Below are 18,918 nucleotides of genomic sequence, written 5' to 3'. Positions count from 1 at the left end.
TTACCCCTTTTTTTTTAAAAAAAAGTTGCCGTCAGATGTATTTGTATTCCATTATGTCTAATAGCATGTATTCTTGATTTTTTTTTTTAAAAAAAATCTGTCTTCTATCCTTTTCTAATTTGTATTTTGGATATTCATGAAATGGGATAAAGTCAATATTTCCAAAGATATTTAGTTCCAAGAGAAATAGTAGAGAAAGCTCAGAAGAAGATGTTACTCAACTTGATGGAAATGATCAAGGTGAGTCTCCCCCTCTTGTTATCTCCAAGAATTTTTTTTTTTTAAAAAAAAATTAATAATGTATTCTACGTGAGAATATCAAGGTTTTAAAAAGGCATGCAAAAAATAAATGTTTTTTTCCTTTATCTTTCGTACTTTATATCTTGTTGAGTTATTTGGAGACAGATTTGGATAGCAGGCTGACATCAAGAATGAAAGTATTCCTAGAGGCGTCATTGCCCTCTGTGCAGAAAAATTTCTCAGGTAGGGATCATCAAAAATATATAAAATTGTTTCTGGTGCATGCAGTGGAGATTTTAGTACTCTTCATGTGCAACATAACATAACAGAAGAATTTTATGTATCACCTTCCTACTTTTCTATTCTGAAATTTATGTTTACTGATTATGAACCTAGTGACTCATCAATATTAATTGAATCTGTTTAGGGACAAGAATAATTTGCACACGCTTCTATACATCCTGTGAAAAATTGTACATCATCTCAAGTATTGAAAATGACATATTAAACAAGATAATCCGTGATTGATACTGTTGGTACTAGTGCTGAAAGACACGTAGTCGGAGAATTAGTATTCTTGTAGGTTTTATGATCTTGGCTGGCTAGCGTATAGGGTAGCTCAACTACCAGAAGACTATTGCATATTGATTATTGCCAAGATATTCATTGTAGTAGTATGAAACTGAGATAATATGAAAGTAGTTTTTTACTGTTGATATTGACCAAGAGGCCTTTGACATTGGAAATTATCGTAGTAATTTCTTTCTTAGTACGTAGCAAAGTGGGAATCATTCTATTATATTCTTATATATTCCCAGAAAGGCACAGTAGCTCCCGGATTGAAGGCCTCAACCTCTCATACTTTGACCAGCCTATGGCACCTTCAACCATTGTTCAAGACATCAGGTATTCCAGAAAGAAATATCAGGTTTTTTGACTCTTACTATTTCTTGTCAAAGACGAGAACAAAGTGTTGCAGGCGTTGTAAATGTCTCTGTGAGTTGTAGGATATTCGTTGGAACGTGGAATGTGGGAGGGAAGACACCTGATCCTGGCCTAAATCTTGAACATTTCTTGCAGGTGGAGGGCTCTTCAGATATATATGTGTTAGGGTATGCTTCATCACCTGCATATTTGATTGAAAAAAGTAGTTAGGTTACTGAGTTTTATGTGCAATTATCGATACTAAGATAAGATAGTATGTGTATTTCAGGTTTCAGGAGATTGTTCCTTTGAGTGCTGGAAATGTTTTAGTTAGTGAAGACAATGAGCCTGCAGTAAAATGGCTAGCCCTCATAAGCCAAGCATTGAACAAGTCATATCATGAATATATGGATTCATTTTCGGAGGGGTCGAATTCAAAGCACTCACACAACTCAAAGGACTCAAAATCCAATGTTTTCCATAAGCCATCTCTGAAAGTGCTCAGCAGAAATCTAAAAATTGATAATAGCCTTCTCAAGATTTGCAATTGCCCCTTGGAATCTTCAATTTCGAACAGGCTGCCTAGGAAGCTTAGTGACCCTTGTGCTTCTCCTTTCTCCTCTGGAGATTCTAGCATGGATGAATTCCTTCAGTTGGCCGAAATTCCTTCTCCTAGAATGTGTTACCGTCTTGTCGCAAGCAAGCAAATGGTTGGCATTTTTCTTTCAGTTTGGGCCAGAAAAGAGTTAGTGCAACACATTGGTCATCTCAGAATCTCCTGCATTGGAAGAGGAATCATGGGTTATCTTGGCAATAAGGTTGGTTTAACTTGATCATTATTCTTCTCCTTGCCTTGCCCTGCTGTCTTTGGTCGGTTAATGATGGACTGTATATCGAAATATTTTATCAGACAAATTATTAGTTTATCATCCTAAGACTAGCTAGAAATCCCTTAAACTATTCCTAGGATTAAACAAACCTTACTGATGTCGACACTGCCATGTATATAAAATTGCACTTGGCGCACGGGACTTTCTCCTTCACAATTCTTCAATCTAGGTGCTGACAAGCAATTCCTCTTGCTTAAATTAATGAGACTGCTACAACCCTCAGGGAGCGAATATAAAGAGAATGAAAAGAGCTAGAGTCGAACCAAAGTATTCCTTAAGAAAGAAAAAAACTTAGTGTTCATTCATCATTGGTCTAATTCGTGCTTTGATGAGGTGCGCCTTCAATAGGGGTGAAAGACAAATCTAACTAGTCAATACTAGAATCATGTTCGGTTCAGTAAGAGTTCCTTCAAATTTAATTAGCCAACTAATTAAGTCAAATATAAATAGTATATTGTGTTTTGTAAAATTTTAAATTAACTCGAGTTTGGTTCAATTAGCATTTATCTTAAAACTTACATATCAAAAAATTCAACCTGCTAAAACTTGACTCGTATTTGGCTTTACAAAAAGTCATTTTAGTTTGATTTGATACAAAAACAAACTAAACTTGAATACAATTTCAAATTCGTTGAAGTAAACAAACAAGTATAAGTTCTACAATATTCAATTTAGTTGGACACTTTTACACCCCTGGCCATCTATTTTCCTTATGCGGGCACTCGAAAAAATGGTTCATAGGATTAATTTAAGGGATACCAGCCCAATTTTTTCATTGTGGATAGACACAATTGCATGGTAAAACAGTACTCTTGAGTACTTTTTTTGTACTTTACTGCAGGGCTGTATATCAGTAAGCTTGTCATTGCACCAAACAAGCTTATGCTTTGTCTGCAGTCACTTGGCTTCTGGGGAAAAGGAAGGAGATGAACTCAGAAGAAATGCTGATGTAGCTGAAATTCTAAAGAGTACGCAATTCCCCAGGATTTGCAAAAATCCGATTCGTCAAATTCCAGAAAGAATTATTGACCACGAGTAAGTCAATATAGAAGAAAATGTATTTTTCTAGCCATAATCTTTTGCGGATTTTCATCCAAAATTTTGACTTTGGAACTTGCATTTTCAGCCGCATTATCTGGCTTGGAGACTTGAATTACCGGGTGTCTTTAAGCTACGAAGAAACCAGACTGCTGTTAGAGGACAATGACTGGGATTCCCTTCTGGAAAGGGATCAGGTTGGTGGCCTCAGAAATTGCTAGTCTAGTTTAGAAATGGAGATATTGATTGAAAGAGACCTTAATTTCACTTAGTCAACAGTTTAGTTCTGAATTGGAGATTTTGTTTGAAATAGACTTAGGCGTCACTAAGTCAACTAGACACCTAATATGGCATTGAGGCCTAAAATAACCACAGTATGTTAACATGATATTGACTCATTAGCTATGCCACCACTCCAGCGATGTATCAAGACTCGTTACAATCGCAGGTTTCTGACAACTGTATTGTTTAGATATGAACACGTAGGTGATTAAGGTGCATGAATTGTACAATCACTTAATGCTCAATTGTCATGGCAACTGTATCTAATTAACCTACAAGCTCTAGAAATATGCCGCTTGGAAATTTGGACATCCAAATTTGAGAAAGAAACAATATACCACAGCTAAGAAAAAGAATTTTCCAAAAGTGAAAAAGAAAATAAAACATCTAAAAGCAAGTTTTTCATTTCGAATTCTAGGAGTTTATAGGGTTTTACTAATGTATTAGCTCTTGAACTCTTTAAACATGTCCAAATTCCACTAATATATCTGAGAAAGAGACAAGCAAGAGATGCATGCAACAATAGAAATAAAGTTCTAGCAAAACTGGAATAAGGAAATAGAAGAAGATTGTGAGCATTAGTTGCATTATTGGCGATTGTTAGACCCTTTCTTTTCTGTTAGAGTTCTTTCAAGTTTTACTAATATAATTAGGCTAAGCTGGCTTTAGCCTGGAAGTTTTGTGTCATATTTTTCTGATTTTAAACTCTCATTTATATTTAGTTGACTGACAAGGTCTTAACTTACTGGAGCACAGCTAAACATGGAGAGAGAAGCAGGCAGGGTATTTAGTGGTTTTCATGAAGGGAAGATCTTCTTTGCTCCAACTTACAAGTACTCACACAACTCTGATTCCTACGCTGGAGAGACTGTAAAATCTAAGAAAAAGAGGCGAACCCCAGCATGGTTTGTATCCTTCCCATTTTTCCTTCACATTTAAAAACAAGTAATGGCATAAAAGAATTTGATGACACATCAAATCAGCATTTTCTTGATTTCTAGATTTATGGACTTCAGGTGTGATAGAATATTGTGGCGTGGAGATGGGATTGAGCAGTTATCTTATATTCGGGGAGAATCCAGATTTTCAGATCATAGACCTGTATGTGCTGTATTTGCTGTAGAGGTGGAGATGAAGAACAAGCAAGCAAAGTTTAGGAAGGGCTTTTCATGCACAGGCTCAAGATTGGGCTTTGAAGATTGTATACCTATGAGGCATAGCTTTTATGACTCACCTCAATTGTAATATCTGGTAGATTTTTAGGTTCTTGGGAAATTGTAAGGCAAAAGCTTCTTATGATATACTCCTACAGGCATAAGTTGACAGTCAATGATCCAATGTAAAGAATAGATTAAAAGATACTAGGGAATATTTATCATCCAAATATGTGACCAAGTAAAAACAAACCTTCAAAGATTAAAGCGAATAACAAAGCAAGAAACTTATGAAGTAGGAGAAAAAGGTACACAAAATATGTAATAAAGAAAGAGAGACACCAACAGTGTAACACTAAAATAAGTCTTGCAGCACAGGGCTGTAATATGACCAGAAGCTGAAAATGACCGCTTGTACTTAATGATATGACAAATCCCAAATCGAAGTTGCACTTTCTTGTGGAACTGGACTTTCTTCTGATGGAATCAAATTTAAGTCCATGTTTCCATATGCATCATGATCCAAGGAAGTTGTCCAATTTCATCATGATAGGTATCCATCCAATCATGTTGGCTGGTCACCCCATGATGATCATCATTAACCATTACTTGATCTGCTGTGAACAATACTTGTCCTTCAGGAAATGGTTGATGGTGGATTGAAAGACCAACTGGAAATGAATTAGATTCTTGAGATTTAATGTCTGCATCATTCTTTTCACCATCACTCTTGCGGTAAATGCATGTTTTTTCATGCTCAGACCTAGAATTCTTGTCTGAAAATCCAGAACTTAGATTACTTTGTGGACAATCAGAGTTCTGGCAAGCAAGCAAACTATCCAAAATCACCTCACATTCAAACATGCACTTCCTTTTCTCACTTGCTGCTACACTTGCCAAATTAAGGCCCTCCTCCTTTTCCTTTTCTTGATCATCTTGCTCGGATGGTGAAATCTTCAGTGCTTTCTCAGTCAATTTCGAAAGGGCTTCTTCTTGATCAACAATTCTGGACCAAGTAGAAGTATCTCCGGCTGTCATTTTATCTTGCAAGCATTTAGACTGCCTCACTAACCTCCTCAATCGGTTAAAATCTGGAGCCATATGCTTAATAACAGAAGCCAAAACACTCACCTTCCATGCCTTTTTAAGGTCATGAGGCTTCTTATACGGTGGTGCGCCTTGTTCTTGCGCCATCCCTTGATCACCCCACCAGAGTTCCTTCCCGGTAGGCCACCACGGCGGTGGCAAACCATTCTCTAACGGAAACCGCCGCTGGGGAGGAGCGCAGTGTTGCATAAGAGCTGAAAGAAGTGAGCCTAAAATAGTATCCGGTATACCTTGAAGAAGATACAAAAGCGAATTTGGATCAACTCCACCTTCTTGAATAATTTTAGGCAAGAATTCGGCTATGGCAACTGGAGCCATTTGATCAAACTTGACCTTACCTTTCCACCATTCGCGCAAACTGTCAGATGAGCCTGTCATAGCTTTGCCCTTCTCTGGAACAATCCCATAAACAAACCCTTGAGCATTGCAGACTTCCATAATCTTCACCATAGACTTAAGAATTGAATCTTGAGCTCTTGACATTTTCTTCCTTCTTGACATATCTTCTTTAGCTTGGGATTCAGCTAGCAGCCTTTCATTTTCCATCGTCTTTTTCAGCTTTTCCATCTTCAGCCGATCCTTCCACATCCGTTTCTTGAGATCATCATAGCTAATCTCTTCAACTTCATCTTCCTCTTGATCAATTTCTGTGTTTGCTGGGCTGAGAGGGTCATCCTCTTCTTCATGAAACTCAACCCTGTTTGAAATATTTTTGAGTTAATGAACAATTACATGTGTGATTGAAATAGATGCATGTATCGAGAAAAGGGTTTTAGCTGGATGCATAAATATTGATGAACTATGGCGGTGAATACTGACCTAATGTTGCAGTGTCGGCCACGAATTGAAGGGGTAGAAGACAAATTGGCTCTCCAAGATTTGAAAGGAAAGTTTGTACCTAGTTTGATTTCAGAACTTCAGGAAGTGAGGTGAGCAGTTGGTGAAATTGAGGAATGTGATGCAAGTGTTAACGTATCCTACGACAATGTTAATTTTCAGCCTGCATGCATATATGGGACACATGGTTTTGGTGGTTACTCAGACCAATTAACTAAGCTCAAACGTCCGCCTCATAAGTATCACTACTGTCTCTTCCAAGATTAATGTGGATAACTCCATTCATGATTGCAAGAAACAGGAACGGTTGCGCTGGCAATCGTAGACGTGATTCAGATTTGCGATTCAGATTGAGCCACGTTATTTGATCTGATTTAAACAGTTTATTTTAAAAAGATTTTTTTTAAAAAAAATGCAATTTTAGGGTCCAAAATTTGATGCTGGAGCTATTTCTCAAGGTTAGGGACAAAGCAAATCACCCATGTATTGTATGTATCTAACCCGCGCATGAAAACTGGTAACATCGTCGGTGGTGTACCGAGCGGGTGAAAAGACTTGAGTAGTAGCTTTACCCCATGGACTACAAGCTCAATAGCCCAAGTTAAAATTGGGCTAGGCTCATTTGACGACAAGATGATTTCTTTTTTCCCCTTCTTCAATTAAGACAGAACATGCAAGAAATTAGCAACAAGAAGTCCGCAAGACCAGATTTAACTGATAGGGACGTTAACTGAGTTTATTGTAACTCTTCTTCTAAAACATATATCTAAAGTAATCTAATTTTAAAAATTATTATCTTTATAATTCTTTTTTTGCCACGTAGGTTGCATATATGGCAGAATAGAAATAGAGGCACACTCTATCTTTCTTTTTTATCTAATATCTTTCTTTATTCTCTCTCTGAACTATTTCCTTTAGTTATTTTTTTTCTTGTCAAAAGTAATTCTAAAAGGCCAATATTTATATTAATAGAATCTAAAACTTCACTATCATTCCTGATATTGTATTCGTGGATGAAAATATTCTTCCCGAATTGATAATCTTAAGGTAAATGAAGATTATTCCTTTATCTTTTCTATTGTGTAGTTTTTGGAATATTCCTATAGCTTTCAAAAAAATTTTGAATACTAATTATTTAACAAGTGATTTCTCATACCGTGTGTTTGATAAAATGTCCAAGAGGAAAACTACATAACAACATAGATTCATGCTCAATATGTTTGATTTCTACCACATATACGAGCATGTTCATTTGTAGTGCTTCTATATCACATGACCAAATAATCTCATATGCTTAATATATTTTTGCACATTTATTCAACATCAATTGATGGTTTGTGTTACTTTTGAGCAACTTGAGCATTATCTTAATTGCATTAGTAGATTTCTTTTGCATTGCATGAAATTTACTAGTCTCAATTTCGATTTAATCTACCTGTAGTTCTTGTATCTAGTGGCATTATAAATAACATGTAAGTGATGACCTTGCTAATTATTGACAAATACTGGTAGTTCTTGTCTTAGATGGCATGGCAATATTTGCTTAATTAATGATTTGTTTAATTTTGTGTAGGTGGGTGCTGCTGAATTTTGTAGCAATGGCTGGTAGAAATGTTACTTTTTTCTTTTTTTTTTGGTAATGGTAGGATGACAACTAGCATACATGGTCTTAGTTACGAAGGTGTTACTCCAAAAGCCATTCGAGTAAGTTATCAGATAAAATACCATGAACTCATGGACAAGATATATGTTATCACTGGCTATGAAAAACGTCAAGTTGCAATAAAAAAACTTCTAACTTGTGATAGCTCTTTGTTTTCCTCATTCCCTGTATATGATTTGCAGTGATCAAATAGAACTTACCCATTTTGAAGATAGGATCAATGAAGTGCTCGAATTTAGCATTATTAAAGTGCCTGAACATAGGATTAGTGGATTGCCTAATGACATTCTTGTATCCATTTCCTATTTGCTAACACTTAAGGAAGTTTCAAGAGTGTGGGTTCAAATATTTCAAATTTGCTTGCAATTGGCAATGATTATGAGACACATTTATTGATTGCAAATTTATTGTAATTATACCATGATAGTTTTTTCAGTTCAGAATATCTTGTTTTTTAGTTCTTTGCATAAGATATGGATGTTGAGAACTTTATTGCATTTTTAAAATTTAATTAAAAAAATCTTATTTTTGTCATATTTTCCCATACAACATGACTTTTTCCCGTAGTAGGATGCCCTTTGCCTTTTTATACTACTTGATTGCTTATATAGTAATTTGTTAGACTTGAAAATTTCAGTATGATTACTTTTTGTAAAAGTTCTTTTTCAAGGAGTAGGAAGCATAACATAAACAAATCTGATAACTTTGAAATTTTTGTAACTTTTTCTTGTTATTACTTACAATTTTTCGTTGCAATTTTTGTATTTTTCAAATATATTTTTGAAAAAATATATGAAATAGATTTGATACATTTTTGAAAAAGTGCAGAGACCAATAATAGCAAGGTCAATAATGGTAGAATTTATTTTAAATAATTATAAGGAAATTATCAAAGTTACGCAATCTTTTGTGCTTTTATAATAAAAAATTCAAATTTTTAGTTCATGTTGGAAACTATAGACGAGGTTAAAGCTTTCCTTTCTTGTTATCCTACATGGCAATCAGGGTAATTAGGTGAAAAAAATAACATCATTATGGGAATAAAATTTGAAAATGAATCACATTAGAAATATTTTTTAGATAGAGTGCTATTTTGGCAAAAAACTCAACATTAACTAGGTAACTGTGGAGTTTCTAATTTGACTCTCAAGTCCTTTTTCCACACGTGGAGTTTCGAACTTGTCTCGAGTAGTATCTTATTCCACAATATTTCTTGGGATAAATCTTGATTCGGGGCTCTAAAGTAGACAAAAAGTGTGGATCCAACCCTTAAAAATGAACTAGTTCCGATCGAGCTCTCCAAACTGGAAATTTTATTCCAAATGAGCTCTTTTCATCCATTCACAGTTTGGTCCAGTGATAAATTCAAATCCTACCAATTATTTAGGGACTTGAAACTATTAATCTCTCATGTAAATTAATTAAAAAAAAAAAAAGAAAGAAAGATAGAACAGATCTCTTCCAGTATATATATATATATTTCGTGGATTTAAATTCAAATCAGACTATATTTTAGCTCATTCTAGACGAAAGGTTAATTTCTTCAAATTCCCTGAATTATTGCTAGAGTTTGCTTAATTTACTACTAAAGTTTGGTTAAAATTATTGGCCAAGCGTGAATTGATGGAACGGCTTATCTGAAACGAGATTTCCAGTTTCAAAGGCTTAATTGAGACTTGAACACTTTGGAGGGCCAACTCGAAAGTCAGTCACCCCATGTCTAATGGCTGATCTTCTCCAGGACAAGAAACCAGCAATACACTTCCCCTTCCAATCTACACGCCAAAATGTTGATTGTGAAATTCGAATTGCCACAGAGATTATCTTGGCCAGCCAAAATTTCCTGGCACTTCATGAATATCAGATTTGTCTTTCCTTCTTACTTTCTTTTTTTTTTTTTTTTTTAATTGGTTGGAGGAAATGTCTTGGCAATTCAGAACAGCATTAAGCATCGAATGCCTGATGGCAACTACTTTGACAGCAGTCACATTGATCGGCTATTGTTCCTTAAACTTAAAGCTGATTGACATCAAGGAGAGTCGTCAATATATTGTTCCCCCCCCCCCCCCCTTAAATTCTTTCCTTTTATGGGTGGGTGTTTGAGCACTTAGAGCCAAATATTCTTGCCATTGACATCAAACAAAAAAGGTCAGCTGGGAATTTATCAAAAGCAAAAGTGGGTGGAAAAACAGCAACATACACAAAACCAAGTACCGTTGAAACTTTGAGGCTTCTAGCATATGTTTGATTATTTATTCTTTCACCTACTCGTAGTTTTCATCATATTATTCCCACTTTTTTGGGTTACTGGCTTCTTTACTAAAGTAACTATTATTCTTTGGATTGTGACAAATCGATTGGGACGTCAAAGGGTCAATCTCCACCTTTGTTTCACCTTATAAATTGTGGTCTCCCAAAATGGAGAACAGCACATTTGGAAAATATACTACTAGTCTTCAAAAAAATCTCTTGGATCATGGCAAGTTCAGTTCAAGGCTGTAGGAAGTATCAAGTGGACTGTGAATGCCTAAATGCTTTTTTCACTGGTATATATGTCTTGTCTCGTTCTTTGGCATTTTTTTTTTCTTCTTTTTTTTTAAATACATTTTAAAGTAAAAGACACAAGTCAACTCCCTCTAGACCACTAATCTATGGTGGGATTGCTCTAACAATTGTAGAGGAACAATCGTTCGGACATTAATTTGTAACTAGACATAGCTAGCTTCATCTTGGATTCATTTCATTGAAAAACAGAAAAATGTAACTAAGAAGGTTTCGTACTTTGCAGGCAATTGTGCACTTAAACGAAAGCTCGTGGAGATCCTCACAAGTCGAACCATGCAAGAAATGGAACTTATTCGGCAAACGTATTCAGCTGTCTATAACCAAGATATTCTTCATGCTTTATCTAACGTTCGAAGAAACGATGCTTTTGCTGTAAGAATCTTCCCTGGTACAAATTACTAATGGTAGCTAATGATATTGTATATGCCATGTTTTATTCTTCGATCTTTTTTTTTTGTCTATTTATAAATTGCAGAATATGGTTTATCTTCGCATAAACGAGCCACAAGAGCGTGATGCAGAGCTGATGAGGGATTCATTGTTTGGAGGGAATAAGGTGAACCTCAATGTTGTGATTGAGTCACTGTGCACTCGATCTTCTAGCCAACTTTCTTCAATCAAGCAAGCCTACTGCAACCGTTATGGTTCCAACATAGAGCAAGATGTTTCCCAGAAAATTTCTGGCAACTTTAAAGAGGTATTATGCATTAGGTTATTAAAAGTGCGGTGCTAGATTTAGGTTGGAAAGCACGACAAAATTATAGAAATATTTACAACATTGGTAGATATGAACGTCGTAACAAATGTGTACACACTAACACAAGAATTATGCACAGCAATTATCCGGCCAAATTTTTTTAAAAAAAATTAAATTAAGGAATTTGTCATGGAATGTTAAAAAAAGAATAAAACACGGTAAAAAAAAAAAAAAACCCATTTGTGTAAAATCTGCTCATCGCTCCCATGTGAAGTGAAAATTTTGCAATTTCTATATCTCAAACCAATTATTACTAAGGGACAACAACACCAATCGTCCCTCACATTTTACTAATGTCAAATTCTGACCCCTCGCGTGCAAAATAATAATGTATCTTAATCCTTCACAAATTCAGAACGGACCTTTTTTTATCTCTAAATATTCCCTCTATCTCATTATAAATGTTATGTTTTCATTTTATTGATGTTCCAAAATAGGAGTCATCATTTCAAATTTAACATATACTTTCTAATTTTACGATTTAAAAAAAAAAGCTTTTTAAAATCTAAATACATATTTAACGAAAAAATTTTTGAATTCAAAAGATACATAAACTCATCAGAGTCACCTTATCCAGATATGATGATTATAATGTTTTCATAAAAAGCTAGATGCCAAAAAAAAAAAAAATTCCAATATTGTGATAGGAGTAGTACATTTTTTGCCTTAATTTTGCCCGAAAAAGTTCACGTGCTCGAAGGTTAAAGTCAAAATTGACTGCTCACATAATTATTACCAAATCCAATCTAAAGAAACCAATTTAGATATGTGTCAAACCTATTACCACTGGCTAAATGTTCACTTGTCAATTTTAGGTCATAATGTAAATTAGTGTTATACTCCTCTAATTGCTCCACACCTCTAATTGCTCCAATATGGTGGAAATAGAGTTAGTAGCATTTTTGGCAATTAGTCATATAATTTTAAACTTCAATGCTTGCCTGCAGAATAAAAATTCATGAATACTAACTACCCGCTTTCAATTTTTTTTTTTTTGGGAGTATTTCAGATTCTTCTGGCAGTACTAAAATCAAGCAACAAAAGTGCAAGCAGAGTTGATATCAGCATGGCCATGTGTGATGCCAAGACACTTTACGAAGCTGTGGAGAGTGGAAGTTCGGTTGACTGGAAGACCATCATGTCCACTTTCAGCAGTAGAAATACAGAACAAATCAAAGCCATATTACTCTCTTACAAAGAACTCTACGGCCATGAATTTTCCAAATTTCTCAAGTCCAATAAGTGTGGAAATTTTGGCAAAGACCTCAGGTTTGTGGTCAGGGGAATTCAATCTCCTGCAAAGTTTTTCTCCAGGCAAATAAGAGGAGCAATGCAGAGGGGTGATACTAAAGAGGTCATGGCTAGAATAGTAGTCACGAGATTGGATGATGATATCAAAGAAATAAACAATGTTTTTGCTGCTAAAACTGGATGGTCTCTGGGAAATCTCGTTAAAAGGGAGTTCAAGGATTCTGGAAGTCAAAGAAATAGTAATGTATTGATGGCAGAATTTCTTCTAGCCTTGCTAAAGTATAGTTGACCGACTGTCCACTTGGTTGTAAAATTTCTTTTTCTTATGCTTTTTTAGGGTTGTTTCTGCTCTTCAAAAAAAAAAAAGAAAAAAAGGGTTGTTTCTGTAGGTGGGTTTTGTTGGGGATTGTGTGGGATTGTGAAACCAATAGTGTATCAGAGTTGTAATAAAACTGAAATCTGTTTCCATCCAATTTTCTCTAACCTTTTATTCACGCAAATCAGCAACTCATGTTTTCTTGTTCTTATAAACTACCTACCCATATAGGGTTACTTTTTTTTTTTTACACCTCTACAAAATAGAGGTGGGATATGACATTTTTATACCTATAAAAAAAATCATGTACAAGTCACGTGGTGATTTCAGATTAAAAAAATGGTTCGAAACCTAAGTTGAAACTAAATTTGACTGATTTGAATTTGTAATTGACAAAAAATTAATATTTTAAAAGTTAAAAATAAAAAATTCATTTAAAAAAATATGAGAGAATATAAAATACAAAATTAAATTAGTATAAAGTATTTTTTTAAAAATTAAAAAAAAAATAGCTGACTCACAGAGTGTGTATCAAATTAACCAAATAGTGCATGAAACAATATCCGACCAGTGCCCATCCCCATTTTGGGCTATGATAAAACCAATCCCCATTGAAGAAGCAGAAATGCATTCAAGGCACATGCTAGCCAGCCTTATTTGTTCTCAAAGGTGATGTAAGATCAAGAAATATGACAAGGCAACATGAATCCTGCCAAGAGGAACGATGAAAAGAGCCCGCCTTGAAGTCCGCATCCGCTGAGAGATTTGAACGTTGGATACCAAAAAAAAAGGTAATCTAACAAAGTCCCCCTCAGATTGCTCTTGTTGGGCCGGTTTCTCGATGCTTCCTGCATCATTGAGTGTAAGTGTGTGTGTGGGTTTCTACCCGAGGGACGAAAAACAAAGTCCTTTGGTTCATGGGGCCTTTATCGGAAGATCGTGGGGTCTTTATCTTGGGTTTAAAATCCATAGGATGCCCGTCCTGTTACTAATTGGCTGGATCAGGTTGTTCTGTGGGTCCCCCTTAAATTGCTTGTTTATCGGACCGATTTATCCGTTAACTCTCGTGCTTAGTTTAATTAAGTGTGTGTGTGTGTGTGTGTGTGTTTCTGTATCCAAAAAAAAAACAAATCCATATTTGGTGAGGGTGTGCACCGGGGGGTTTGGGCTTCCATCCCACATCGGAAGATCGTGGGGTCTTCATCTTGGGTTTAAGGTCCATGGGGTGCCCATCCTGTCACTAACTGGCTGGATCGGGTTGCTCTGTGGGTTCCCGTTAAATTGCTTGTTTATCGGGCCGATTTATCCGTTAAACTCTCGTGCTTAGTCTAATTAAGTGTGTGTGTGTTTGTTTCTGTATCCGGAAAAAAACAAATCCATATTTGGTGAGGGTGTGCATGGGGGGGTTGGGCTTCCATCCCACATCGAAAGATCGTGAGGTCTTCATTCTGGGTTTAAGGTCCATGGGGTGTCCATCTTATCACCAATTGGCTGGATCAGGTTGCTCTGTGGGTCCCCCTTAGATTGCTTGTTTATCGAGCCAGTTTATCCGTAAACTCTCGCGCTTAGTCTAATTAAGTGTATGTGTTTGTTTCTGTATCCGGAAAAATACAAAGTCCTTTGGTCAAAAAATAGAAGAAAAATGGCAACTTATCAACTCAACCTGTTGCTGTGGCTGTGGATAATTTTGACCGGCAAGCGGAATCAAACACTTCCTAGAAGCCGCGGCCGCTAGAGTTAGTTATTCTGGTATTCAGCATGGCTGGCCACCGGGTGCTGGGCCTCATGGCAGGGCGGTGCGGTGGGTGGTAGGATACAGGTGTACCCTGGACATTTATTAATTGGGTTTGTTTGGACAAGTACATAATACAAATTTATTAATGTCTTTGCTTAGCTTTCTGTTCTAGGCCATTTGTTTCTCGTCCAAGACTTATCAAAATACAAATGCATGAACTATTTTGAAGGTAAAAATAATTGTAATGTATTTGCATTGCTTTGGATAAATAAATACAATTGGTGGGTAGGTCCTGCATGAGCTTTGATTTGCTTCTAATTTATCCGTGTGTTTGGATTGTAAATTATTTGAGATATTTTTACTGCAGTATTTTTTGTGATGTGATGTATGTGAGATAAAAAAATAATTAAAAAAATAAAAAAATATATTAAAAATTATAATGATGGTGTAAGCAAATAAATTTGGACCACTGATCTCATTTTATGTCTGTTGTTAAGCGATAAGCTTTGGTTGTCTTTTCAATCACTTTTGTCCGCAAGAATATTCTCATTTTTACAATATATGTGCTCCCACTTCCCACTCTGTACAAAACTGTGCCAACCATGCATCAATCATTTCCAATTTCCCACTTTCCAGCAAAGACCTTATCGCTTTGAGGGGCAAAAGAAGGGCTGACAGCAATTTTTTTATCACCTTCTTTTTCTTGTGAAATTCAGGCAGCAAAACAATTTCATTAATAGAAAGAGAGTACACCAACTTTGCACATTCAAGGAAAAGTAAGCCGAAAGATAAACCAAAATATGCATATTCCCAGAAGTATAAATATATGCATGTTCCCAGGAGTACAAAAGTATAAACCAAAAGATTTTCTTTCTTGTCTAAAATTTGCTAAATTCAAAAGACAATAAGCATCTGCTTTTCTTTTCTTTTCCTTTCTTTTCTTAATGTGGGTGCAAGGAAAACATATACTATATATACTTCTGGGGAAAACAAATAGCAGCCTCCATTGACTAGATTTCTACGTCGACCCACGTGGGGCATGTAATGGTTTCCAACTTGCATTTAACAATGCAAAATCCATAATTGACGTTTAAATAATTAGTTTTTGCTCCCCTATAAGTATCAATCTTCATTGGCCTCTGGATCAGCACTGCATTCTACAGAACAAAAACATGGCATCATTTCACTGTTCATTCACCAGACTAGCATTTCTTCTTTTCTTCATCCCGACCTTTTCTTTCATTGCTCAGGCTTCTGTTCCTGACAATGAAACTTTCCAATATGTCAATGAAGGTGAATTTGGGGAGTACGTTGTTGAATATGATGCTGATTATCGTGTTCTTGATGTGTTTAACTCCCCTTTTCAACTTTGCTTCTATAACACCACTCCCAATGCATACACTCTAGCCTTGCGTATGGGCACGGTCCGATCAGAGTCGCTCATGCGCTGGGTTTGGGAGGCGAATCGGGGCAACCCCGTCCGAGAGAATGCCACCCTCATATTCGGGAAGGACGGCAACCTTGTGTTGGCGGATTCCGATGGCCGTGTTGCATGGCAGAGCGGAACAGCCAACAAAGGGGTGGTAGGTTTCAAGCTGTTGCCTGACGGAAACATGGTCCTCCATGACTTTAAGGGTAATTTTATCTGGCAAAGCTTTGATACGCCGACCGACACCCTCTTAGTGGGCCAGGCGCTAAAGCTAGGAGGCCCGACTACGCTCGTAAGCCGGGCTTCTGAAAAAGAGAATATTAATGGGCCATATAGCTTGGTGTTGGACCCTAAAAAGTTTGCTTTGTACTACCAAAGTGAGAATTCTCCAAGACCCATGCTCTATTATGATCTAAACACTTTGCTCTCTGTCAAGGGAAATTTAGAGTCCGTGAAGTTCACAAGCAATCCGGAGACAGATGAAGCTTTTGCTTATGAGATAACATTCGAGTATCAGATAGTGAATTCTTCAAGTGGTGGAAACCGGATCTTGTCAAGGCCCAAATACAACAGCACTTTGACATACCTTAGATTGGGAATTGATGGGAGTCTGAAGGCCTACACGTTCTATCCCAACGTGGACTATGGAGCATGGGAGGAGACCTACACTTTGTTCACTAGAGCTGATGGTGGAGAATGCCAACTGCCATCAAGATGTGGTAATTTTGGGCTGTGTGAGGATAGCCAATGTGTTGCCTGTCCATTGGCTAGTGGGCTGTTGGGTTGGAGTAAGGGTTGTGATTCCCCCAAGCTAAAGTCTTGCAGTGCTAAAGATTTCAAGTACTATAAGTTGGAAGGAGTCCACCATTTCCTAAGCACATATACAAGAGGAGATGGACCAATCAAGGAGGATGACTGTGCAAAGAAGTGCACCAGTGACTGCAAGTGCTTGGGGTATTTCTATCACCTAGATACATCAAGGTGCTGGATTGCTTATGAGTTGAAGACCCTGACTAGAGTTGCAAATTCAACTCATGTGGGGTACATTAAAGCCCCTATTGACCTGAAACAAATGCAAGTTTTTTACAGTGTTGGAGCATGAATCATGTTCATGCCTTGCAAGGTAGTAATAAATGGAGGTCTTCCTACCCATAATAACAACCAGAGATAAGGATAGAAGTCTTCCTTTCTCAAGTTCGTCTGAAGCCTCTGAATTCTTTGATAAGGATACAGAGGCTCCAGGAGTGAAAATGTCTGTACGGTTTTATCCTTCAATGCTGTAGTTCAGAAACTAGAGTCTTGGTAAATAGTTTCAACGTTGTGTTTTCTTTGCTAAATATATTTTCTGTGCTCGAGAATTTAAAACTTGCCGAGTACAAATTGTTCCGTCCAAGAATTTTCATCAATGTAATCTTTCACGATCCACACTTCTGATAGATCTTCCAATGTCCGACAACATAAACAAAGGCATTCCTTAAGAGCTGCAAGAGTCTGGTAAAATAAACGAAAAATTCTGTATAAGAAATCAATCTGTAGTATATTTTTCTTTCCCATGTCGAATTCGAAAGAGGCAAAATTCATGTTGGGGGTTCGCCAAGGAATCCAATGAAGGAAACCAGCCCACCAAATTTAGAAAGTCTGAGGCCAATTATTTGGCAAGGATTGGCATTGAGTACACTGATGTCAAGAGTTTGCTCCATGGCTATAGGAACAGTATTGAAGTAAAATCACTAAAACAACCGAAGAATTTGTTTAAATGACTCGTGCATTTGTGTTCTTCTTTCTTCTCTTCGGCATTCAGCATGATCTGGGCATCAAGTTCTCCATCATAATGGGAAGGGCTGATAGAAACTAAGTTTTCTGCGTAGTTATCAACTAGGAAGTTACAATTACAAGCAAATAGAATCCTGCTATTCTGCAGAGGTTCGACTTTTTGGCCTTCTAACTCTTATAAAACCACATGACCATTTTGTGCAGCCAAAATATTCTTACCTTCTACTATCAGAGTTGTTGTGTGGAAAGAATCCAGAGGACGGATATTTGTGCTGGAAAATAATCCGAACAATGCTAACAAAATTGAAGACGTAATTTGAACAAGTTTGAATCGTGCTCAATAGTATTGTTCTAAGAAACTATTTCAGAAAGTATAAATTTTTTTTTACAATATTAAACAAAACTTCTTCTTCTAAACAAGAAGGAACGGAAACAGCAAATATCGTATAAACCCATCAGAGAATAAGAAAGAGAATAGAAAGGAGGAGGAGGAAAGAGTGAGCTGTCAGTAAAGTTCAACTGATCCCTTCATGATTCCCAGGGCAATTTTATTCTCCCCAAGAAAGAAGAGCTGATCAAAACTTGCTTCAACATTCACGAATTCTTGCAGTTGATCGCATGAAATCCTGCAACAATGGCAATTTCCACTAAATCTAGAACCACACATGACGATTTCTTTAGTCCTAAGGCCATTGGAATTATGGATTAAACTTATTGATCGTTGAAAATGGTATCTGATGAATATTTGATTTGAGATAGTAAAGTTACGCCAAAACTTACAAATAGTAAAAAAATTAACCAGTTTCTTCTCTGGGATTCTACAGAAGATTTCCATAGATGATATCTTTAGCTAAGCAAGGGTTTGGTGCTGAATTTCCGTCCATAATCAGCGGATTTGTGATCAGATTTCAGACCATAATACAACGTAAGATAATATAGTGACAAATTGCAATTCCG

At 36.4% G+C, this 18,918-nt stretch overlaps 4 protein-coding genes across 5 annotated transcripts; 3 read left to right on the top strand and 1 right to left on the bottom strand.

Annotated features, from left to right (window-relative positions):
• Positions 1-409: 409 nt before the first annotated feature.
• On the top strand, positions 410-4,760 carry LOC113699547 (type I inositol polyphosphate 5-phosphatase 5-like). Its single transcript, XM_027219915.2, has 8 exons — positions 410-483; positions 1,059-1,146; positions 1,248-1,352; positions 1,454-1,982; positions 2,896-3,089; positions 3,181-3,289; positions 4,131-4,279; positions 4,391-4,760. The coding sequence occupies exons 1-8, from the start codon at positions 432-434 to the stop codon at positions 4,617-4,619; spliced, it is 1,455 nt and encodes a 484-aa protein (XP_027075716.2). The 5' UTR covers positions 410-431; the 3' UTR covers positions 4,620-4,760.
• LOC113699546 (putative ETHYLENE INSENSITIVE 3-like 4 protein) lies at positions 4,719-6,903 on the bottom strand. Of its 2 annotated transcripts, XM_027219914.2 has the most exons (2): positions 6,455-6,903; positions 4,719-6,332 (listed from the first exon to the last, which is right to left on the bottom strand). In XM_027219914.2, exon 2 carries the CDS (start codon positions 6,221-6,223, stop codon positions 5,021-5,023), a length of 1,203 nt encoding a protein of 400 aa, XP_027075715.2. In that variant the 5' UTR covers positions 6,224-6,332; positions 6,455-6,903; the 3' UTR covers positions 4,719-5,020. The 2 variants fall into 2 exon arrangements, with proteins under 2 accessions (XP_027075715.2, XP_071912790.1); XM_072056689.1 differs by having other exon boundaries at positions 4,719-6,903.
• A 3,685-nt stretch (positions 6,904-10,588) lies between these two features.
• On the top strand, positions 10,589-13,112 carry LOC113699545 (annexin Gh1-like). Its single transcript, XM_027219913.2, has 4 exons — positions 10,589-10,681; positions 10,924-11,072; positions 11,176-11,397; positions 12,467-13,112. Exons 1-4 carry the CDS (start codon positions 10,612-10,614, stop codon positions 12,995-12,997), a joined length of 972 nt encoding a protein of 323 aa, XP_027075714.2. The 5' UTR covers positions 10,589-10,611; the 3' UTR covers positions 12,998-13,112.
• Positions 13,113-15,890: 2,778 nt separating this feature from the next.
• LOC113699035 (epidermis-specific secreted glycoprotein EP1-like) lies at positions 15,891-17,553 on the top strand. The gene has a single exon (XM_027219072.2). It carries the CDS (start codon positions 15,932-15,934, stop codon positions 17,288-17,290), a length of 1,359 nt encoding a protein of 452 aa, XP_027074873.1. The 5' UTR covers positions 15,891-15,931; the 3' UTR covers positions 17,291-17,553.
• Positions 17,554-18,918: the final 1,365 nt, after the last annotated feature.

This window comes from Coffea arabica, chromosome 7c, assembly GCF_036785885.1.
Source record: "Coffea arabica cultivar ET-39 chromosome 7c, Coffea Arabica ET-39 HiFi, whole genome shotgun sequence".
Classification (NCBI taxonomy): domain Eukaryota; kingdom Viridiplantae; phylum Streptophyta; class Magnoliopsida; order Gentianales; family Rubiaceae; genus Coffea; species Coffea arabica.
Note: the sequence above shows the minus strand (reverse complement) of the source record. Positions and strands in the feature narration are given on the sequence as shown.